General features: G+C 30.9%; 1 protein-coding gene across 1 annotated transcript in view; it reads left to right on the forward strand.

The window, feature by feature from the left end:
• LOC106466109 (probable ATP-dependent RNA helicase DDX23) overlaps window positions 1–9,314 on the forward strand; it is a 64,750-nt gene that overhangs the window by 37,109 nt on the left and 18,327 nt on the right. The window contains 4 exon segments of the mRNA XM_013926349.2: window positions 1,048–1,273; window positions 2,266–2,365; window positions 2,368–2,410; window positions 3,431–3,608. Of these exon segments, the coding sequence (XP_013781803.1) occupies window positions 1,048–1,273; window positions 2,266–2,365; window positions 2,368–2,410; window positions 3,431–3,608 (547 nt within the window).

Here is a 9,314-nt window from a genome sequence, read left to right on the forward strand (position 1 = left end):
ATTTAATTAAATAAAAATTATTAAGTGCATTACTATCTATAGTATATAAAATTAGGGTTAACTCTCGTCGTAAACCTGAGAGCAAGAAAAAGAAGATTGGGTAAGTACTTTATTTCTTGTTTTTCATATTTATTCGTTATTTATTATTATAAAAGTAACTAACATCTAAAAGTTATTTAAGACTAGATTAGGTAAAATAAGTAATAATAATAATATAATTCAAATGGTTCATGAGGCATGCACAGGAGCAGCTCATGGATAATGTAATTCGATAGCATAACGTGAGCTGCACATTCCCCAAGTGACTTACAACTTATAATGGTGCTGATAGTAGTTAGATATGGTTCAAAGGGCAATAAAATTTAATTATAAATAGATGTATACTGTTACGAACTTAGAGCTACTTAGGATAAACAAACGTAGTTTTATGTTACAATTTGAAGTCATTCTAGAAAGAAAAAAAGGTTTATTTCGATTTTTTTTGGTGGTTACGAGGTCAGTTGAATTGACTGATCCTGTTTTGAGATATGGTAGAGGTAAAGATTTACTGAAAAAAACGTTTGAAATGCATTTAGGAAGTTTTTAGGGATTACATAAAGGAAGTTAGAGATCAGGAAAAGTATTTTTATTTTTAACATGAAAGTTACTTTGCACACAGACTATTGAAAACAAGTGCTTAATATATTCATGGACAGATCTTTATTTATTTTGTTAAAAAAACCTTCACTAAGAAATATGACTTTTTGTATATGAAACGCTTGTAATGTTAACTGAAAAACTGCCAAATTTCCTGAAGATATATACCCACTATATTGAGAGTTATAAATATTAAATTTATTAAGACTTTAAATGAGTACAAAAAGGTTATGTGGTTGGTCAAACTGACCGAGCCTGTATTGAGAAATTCATGCTGAAATAAGTTATGAAATTTGACCTGAAAATAAACACTAGATATTCAAGAAAGAAGTTAAATGCTTAAGTGTTTTTGGTAATTCAAATTTGGTAGTAGAATACCATATATGCTATTGTAACATGAAAATTTTATAGTATTCGTTTGAAGAAAATAAGGAAGAAGGAAGACAAACAAAAATGGGATGATCGCCACTGGACACAAAAATCAATAGAACAAATGACTGAAAGAGATTGGAGAATTTTCAGAGAAGACTTCAATATTGCTATCAAAGGTGGAAAAATCCCTAACCCTATACGTAGCTGGAAGGAATCTAAACTCTCAAAAACAATTCTGGAGATTATTGATCAGCTGAACTATAAGGTTAGATAATGTGTAATGAACATGTTTAGAAGGTTACATGTATATGTTCACAGCCTTGAATTCTACAATATTAGATACACTGTAGAGTAATAACAGAGTAGCATAGCTGTGGTAATTATGATGCATGCTGTAAACTATTGGTATGTAGCCTAACATAAGCTGAATTCTTAAACGTGATTTTAATGTGTCAATCATTCTGCATATTAATTACACATTATTAAAGATTAATACAGGTTTTTAAGTAGTTCCTTTTACAATTTCAAAACAAGGGACTTTATAAACCTACTTATTCTTCAAGTGTTTCTGATTGGTTAATTAATTGAATATTTTGAATCTAGATGTAGCTAGGACTAAAATGCTAATACTTTTTATCTATAATGTTGAATGTTTCTTAGACACCTTTGTCCAAGGTGTGTTGAACAGAAAAGTGAATGCCTCCTACCTATAGAGTGCTAAACATTCAACATCTATTCTTCAAAGGTGGTAATTTCTACATACAGGTTGCCAGAAATATATCAGTTATTAGTAATATCACTCAAATTGATGTTAAATTTGATGATTTTGGGTGACAAAATGTGAATATGTATGCAACTTTAAACAAATGAATTGATTAAATTGTGTTAAAAGGCTTTAGTTTGTTATATTAAATTTTCTTAATTACGAGAGTACTGCATTTAATTGTCCTACTTGAAAAAAACCTTCTCATAAAATTCTGTTATGATTCATGTCACTGCTCAATTTTTATCATTGTTATTTAGCCATTTATAACATATGTGAAAAGTATTATTCAGTAATGTTTTTTATGAAGATATTAAAATAACTTTTCAGGAATTTTAAACTGAGACTTGATATTTAATGAAAGAAGTTTCAAGTAGTTGAGTTATTTTGGGTAATTTCATTTGCAACTGTAAAAATAGCTATATCTTGCAAACAGATTGGAGTTAAAACACTGCATGTAAGATCATATTTTTCTCTTATCTTTTTAAAACTAGGACCCAACTCCCATTCAAAGACAAGCTATTCCAATTGGCTTACAGAATCGTGATATTATTGGTGTTGCAGAAACAGGAAGTGGTAAAACCTTGGCATTTTTACTCCCCTGTTGGTTTGGATTACATCTTTGCCTAAGATTGTTAGGTAAACTTTTATCATGTTTTTAGGATAAAGTAATGTTGTATAGACTAATAGATAATTTTGTGTACAAAATTAATACTGGCCAACACTAATAAACATGTTGAAAAACCACTAGTTATCCTTAAAATAGTGGTACAGTGAACCAGTACAGTTTTTCAAAGATTACGGGGCAGTGATAATTTTTCTATCATTCTGAGGGACATATTATGTCCTTTTGAAAGCTACAAGAATATTCCACCACAAGACCCTCGAGTAGAACTACTGAGGTTTAGTGAGTATAATAGGCTAAAACCTGCTATGCCATCATTCAAATAACTCAAATTCTTTTTATTGAATATGTTATTAAGTCTTGTTTTCAAACAAAGTATACAAATATAAGAACTTATTCATTAAAAACAACTTTATTATTAGATATAAATTGATCTTGACCAAAAATATGGTTAGCAAAGTGCCACATTACTACACCTGACAAAGTTAGGTGTGTTGCCATATTGAAAGGTGAGGTCATTGTTCATCAGTATACCTTTATCAGTCATACCATATTTTTTATGACCTACAGTGGGAAGTTGACTGATTCAGTTAGCAAAATAAATACATTTATAAATATCATAGAAGTTAAAATGATTGGACACATAAAATTAATCTTTCTGATAAGGAATAAAAAATAGAGATTCTGAGAAAAAAAAGGAAGTATTTTTATTGTTTTTCAAAAGTGTTTCACTGCGAAATTTTGGAAAATCATTTTTCCATTCAGAAAATAGATTATCTAGAAAAGTTACTGGGTTCTGTGCAGCCTAAATATTTTCATTGGAAAAGAACAGGGGAATATCAGTAATACCTCTCCAGTCCATAGAGCATTAGACCAGAGTACCTAAGCATATTTCATTTCAGTTGATGTATTGATTGAAATATTAATAGAATATAAAATTATGATTGCTTTCTACTAAACTTTGTTTCCCATAAAAGCTAACACAGTTACTCTGTGTACTTTAATGTTTTACTTTCTAAATGTCTACACAACAGGACAGAAGATATTGACCAAGGTCCTTACGCAATTATTTTGGCACCAACAAGAGAACTGGCACAACAGATAGAAGAAGAGACCATGAGGTTTGCTAAAATGCTTGAAATAAGAACAGTTGCTGTTATTGGTGGCTTGTCTCGAGAGGAACAAGGCTTCAAGCTAAGATTAGGGTGTGAGGTAAAACTAGTATTATGGCTTAAAAAAACGTTTTTGTTAATCATTCAACTGTAATGCTTGAACTTAATGTCAGGAGATTTATGTGTTTCAAAACACGTAAGCATGTACAAAATGAAGCAAAGTATGCTTTACTCAATTTGTTGTCTCTGCTAGTGGTCCATGTTTGCTTATTTGATAATTCTTAAGGTCTAATAACATGAATAATTAATTGGTGTGACACCACTGCTTAGAAATGTATGACAAAGAAATACATGAAACTGTAAAATACAAATTACACAAAAATAGAATTTATTAACATAAGCAATTTGTTGCTATTCTGTGCAGTGTAAATATATAGCATTCCTCCTAACCTCCCCCTCCCAAAGTTTCGAACTGCAGATGCTTCTGACAAGTTTGAATAACTCATACCCCACTTACATATACAGACATTTTTTGAGTATGATTTTGAAGTATATATGACAGAAAATTGTATGAAGTGTAAAGTTAGTCATGAATTTAATTGCAGTTGATTAACTGTTTTTAGATAAAATACTACCTATACCAAAATTGTTGAATTAGGTGTCTGGTATTCTAAGGATAAGTCTTGCACATAGTTACCTAATCTTCAAATTAACTAGTTTCATGAACCTAGTATTCAGTATGGCAGTTGTGATAACTTGTTATGGAGAGAGAAAAAAGGAGACAAGAATTATTGTAAAGATGAATAAAAATAAGCTACTGATAAAGAAAAGATACAGGTGATTGATCATCTTAATAGAGAAAATTGAATAGTAAAAAAAAAATACTGTGTTAAAAGTTCAATAAAGGAATAAAATATAAACTTTAAAATCTTAGTGAGGAACCTACTGAAATAAATAATTAATTCAAAAATACAATAACAGCAGCTGACCAAATTGGATCACACAAATTTGGAAGTATCTCTGCTTTGTGTGACAATAACAGAGCAGTTTCAAATACACCAGTAAAAGCATGATGTAATACAACTATTTTATAAAACAGCTAATAGTTTCTGTGATTGGGCCAGGTTACAGAAAGTTACACATAAGGTTAAATAAGACTAACCCTATATCACCCGGATTTGCTATCAGAGGGAAGGTAATGCCCCTCTTGTCACATTTCGTTACAAAAATAAAACTAGTGTGTGAAATTGTTTAAAATTTGACAAAAACGTTCCTAAAAGTATGTATTGTCAGAAAAAATAAAGTATTTAATTTTTACTTCTTTTACTATTTCTAATAAAAATTTGTTATTTCATTTAGTTATTTGCACTCAGACTGAATAGTTCACCTGCAAGTGGATTTTTATATGAAGCATAAAAATACTATTTTCAATCTTACAGTTTCACATTTCATTTGCATAATCTTTAGAACCTCATAAATGAATATCAAAAGTTTTTTAAGGTAAATATTTATATTTTATTTTTCATTTTTTTTACTATATCACTAACTCTGTCTATTATCATCAACATACAGTGCAATGAAATGTTTAAAATTAACAAATGGAAATATGTACATACCTTTAAACTCTTGGTAGAAATCCATGAGAACAGTTATATTTTTCTTATGTGTAATTTCACGTTTTTATCTTTTCACTTGCCCGCCAGTGGCACAGATGTATGTCTGCAGAATTACAACACTAGAAACTGGGTTTCCATACCAGTGGTGGGCAGAGCACAGATAGCCCACTGTGTAGCTTTATGTTTAATTACAAACAAAAATATCTTTTCCTTTTTTCAAATTTTCCTTTTAAATTCCTTTATCATTTATGCCAATACATCAACTAATGCCCTGCAGAAATGCTTTGCCTAAACAAGATGGTGCTTATACAAGCCATTTTGTTTATAACTTTTCACAATCCATGTGACAAGTTAAACTTATAAAAATCATTAAACCATTCAAATGTGATTCTTAAAACACACATAATACATAATTAACTAAAATATAAAAGTAAGACCTAAATACACTTTAACTGTCTCTCTAACTATAGCATATTTAGGTAAAAAACCGCTGTAAGTATTATAGTCGATGCAGACAACAATACTAATGACAGTTACCTCTATTTCAATACAAAAAAATTAACCTTTGGTGGAACATATTGTAAACTGAGTTTTTTTTCTAATGACTATATACACTTGTGTCAACTAACTACATGTACGTTATAGATCTCAGGGTGAAGTATAGAAGGTGAGCATGGCACCCATCAAGGATTGGAAAATTTATATCTGTTTCCCAGAGAATGCAGCTGCAGACTTTGGATATCATGTGTCAAATAATTCAAACACATATACATTAGCATCTAGATACTCATGAACATTGCCAGGTTGTGTGGCTAACAGTGAACTGTTGCTAAAGTTGATATTTTTCATAGCTCATGGATCATGTTATACAAAAACTGCAGTTTAAGTAACTCAAGCATCTTATAACTGCACATGTTCTTTTCACTATATTTATTTACACCAAGTCCATTATTTGACAGGCTATTATCAACTATGTTGTTTATGTAAGTTAAATTTTGTATGTTGAATAAATGTATAATCAAATTGAAATATGACAGTAACCTTGTTAACATTTCAAACACATTGTATTGATATGGGAACTTTAGTAAATGATTAAGCATTAAGAGTATGTACTCATTAGATAAAATATGTAAGGCATACAGTTAACACTGAATGGGTTCTTCAAACAGAGGAAACATGTCATGGTATAAACAGAAGAATAAACCAGTGTGTTCAATGTCTCATATTTAAAAAAGTAAGATTTATATTTATTTGTACTTGTTAGAATTGTTGAAGTGTATGTGATAATTGTACTTCATACTTTTACCATTGATATGGCACAATGACTATTTCTAGGTTCATGAGACAATTGTGGTGCATCAAAATACAAAAATTCAGTTTGGGTGCTTTGCATAATATACATCCAGTCCAGGGCTGAAGTAAAATAGTAACATTTAACAGATCATATCTTGTAACAGCATAAAAATAATAAATTACCTGCTACTGATGAACTCCACATAATTTTTATTGTACTTTTCTTGTTTAGCAAAAAGTGCATGCAAGTGGATATATATGTATATGTGTGTGTGTGTGTGTGTGTTGGTGGAGTGTTGTATTGTGGCTTGGGGGTTTCTCGCCAAGAAGTAGCAGTGCGCGTGCTGTTCCTGTCGATTGTTTGTTGATTATGGGAGTTTGCTGTAGGATTTTTATTGCTTCGTGTATTTGAAGAGTTGTGAAGTCGTTAAATCAGTGGTTTACTTTGGTGTTTTGCACTAGGTCCTGACATGTGAGTTTTTGCTTGTGGATGCGGGCACAATGTTCTTTGATGACTCCATTTTGTAGGTGCATTGTTTAACGACTTCACAACTCTTCACATCGGTCTTGTTTAACAAAATCTGCCATATATACACACACACAATTAACGCCTTCCACTAGCTAGATACCGCCACCTGCGTACCCATACCTATAAATATCCACCAACAGTAATCACAATTCACACAACATTCAGCCTTGATAATGGATGCAGAATGCATTCGAACCGCGTTGGCCAACTCATCGCTATCTACAACTTTTACCTGTTGTTCTAACAACGTTAAGACGGCTTATCGACTTCTTGAGAAGAATTCTAAGAAGAAAGTAAACCTACAGACATCGGTCTTGTTTAACAAAATCTGCCTACAATTATATATGGTATATTAACATTTTGGTTATTTAAATAACAACGAAGTATTCTGTTGATGACAAGGTGGAAAATCATTTTTACACAGTAATTCTTTGATATTCATAAATTCTTTATGCAAATCCACATACGTGCTAAAATCTCTAAGTACAGTAAAAAGGTATTTTGGCTAAATTTTATTTTAAAATACAAGAAATGAAGCTTGCAAAAATAAAATACAAGTCAGTGAAAGATTTTTGTGATACACTTCATATTTGAATTGTCCACTATTATTACTGATTAAAGTGTCCAAAAAGTGAAGTTCGTGATTCTTCTGATTTCCTATAGTAAATTTCAAACTACTATGTCTGCTGTTCAAATATTGTAAGAATTTGGAACTTGATGAGGATTTTTTAAAATGGTGAAGGTTTCACCCACATGCCCGTGATATTGGAGTGGCGTAAGCTTTCAGGCAGTTTTCCAACTATTGTTTTTTGTGGAAACACAAAAACAAATTTACAAGAAATGGTACCAATTTTTGGACCCATGATAACATCATCAACTTGATTATATACCTTTCCATACAAAATAAAATGAGACAGGCTAGTGGGAAAGTTAATTAATTAAAAAAAATGATTTGGGAATGTTTTATTTTTTTTGCAGTTATCTTTGTAAATCGAATCAGCAATCATCTGTATGGTATATTAGTGTACAATGACTCAATGTCAAAACTGGCACAATGAAAACTACTGTCAAACTTTAGTAGTTTTATTTCGGGATGAAACTCAAAACTGTCCTTCAGGGTGTATATATTTTGGGATGAAACTCAAAACTGTCCTTCAGGGTGTATTAATTTTGGGTGAACTTCTTCGAAAATTCAATAACAACAAAAAACGGCCAAAACGTTTTAAATTCCAATATTCAATACTATAGGTCGCAAGGGGCATCCTTCTTAGTGAAGTTCTGGTAACCCATAAATTCCAAGATAACTCCTTGATGGTCTGTTAGTCCAGTACTGTCTTTCATTAAGAATATTGTCTGTCTTTAGTTGTAGTAAATAATATCATTGTAATTTGGTTCTATTAAAATAAAATTACTAACAAATATGAAAGAACAAACTAACCAAAGGTTACCAGTTAAGTCTAATGTATTTATACATGCCCTAGGCAAATGTGATGTGCAAATGTGATCTAATTTGTTTAAGATCTTGGCTAAGGCCAATGATGGAGAGCCCCCAATAAAAGAGATTTTGCTCATTTATAAGGTGAGGCCCCAAAGCAATCTTCTTAGATGACTCAGATAATTTATATTGTAGTTTTAATATGTATACGGACCTACAATGACCACATACACGTCAAGCAAATGAAATTTTAATCTTATTTATCTAGAAATTTTTATATAACATACTAATATTTTGTCAAGGAGAAAAATTAAAACTTGAACTATGTATCAATATTTAGTAATTCAGACTGTTGGGTTAGTCAGTGGTTCCCAACCTGTGTTAGACATACCCGTTCTTGGGGGATATACAAGAACCTTTCAAAAATATTGAAAAAATAGTATTAAAATAAACAGCATGCCTCAAAATTGGAGGGCAGTCTCTGAGTTACTTACGTAATGCACTAGCCATAACTTAATGTTTACATATTGTTGTCTCATCCACGAATTATTTATTTCGATTTGCATTTGTTAAATATAAATCACTCTTTAAAGTTTTTAACAAATTATATTCGTCAAGGGTTCATTTTTGGTTCAAACCTCCGACTGGAGGTATACAGTTTTAGTTTAAGAGAGATGTGAGTTGTGCCTTATAGTTTTAAAGTAAGTATTCTAAGAACTTAAATTATAAAAGCACTAAATCAGCTGTAGTAACTGTTAACATATAAATACTGTTATAATAAATATATTAGATATATGAAACTGCAGTGTTTTTAAGTTTGTTGTTAGTTATATTTTCAATGTTATAATTTAGGTGATAGCTAGAAGGCATGTGACATAAAGTTCTAGAAACTTGGGCTAATATCTGGGCCCGGCATGGCCAGGTGGATAAGGC

The sequence above is a fragment of the Limulus polyphemus genome, unplaced genomic scaffold (genome assembly GCF_000517525.1).
Source record: "Limulus polyphemus unplaced genomic scaffold, Limulus_polyphemus-2.1.2 Scaffold2154, whole genome shotgun sequence".
Lineage (NCBI taxonomy): Eukaryota > Metazoa > Arthropoda > Merostomata > Xiphosura > Limulidae > Limulus > Limulus polyphemus.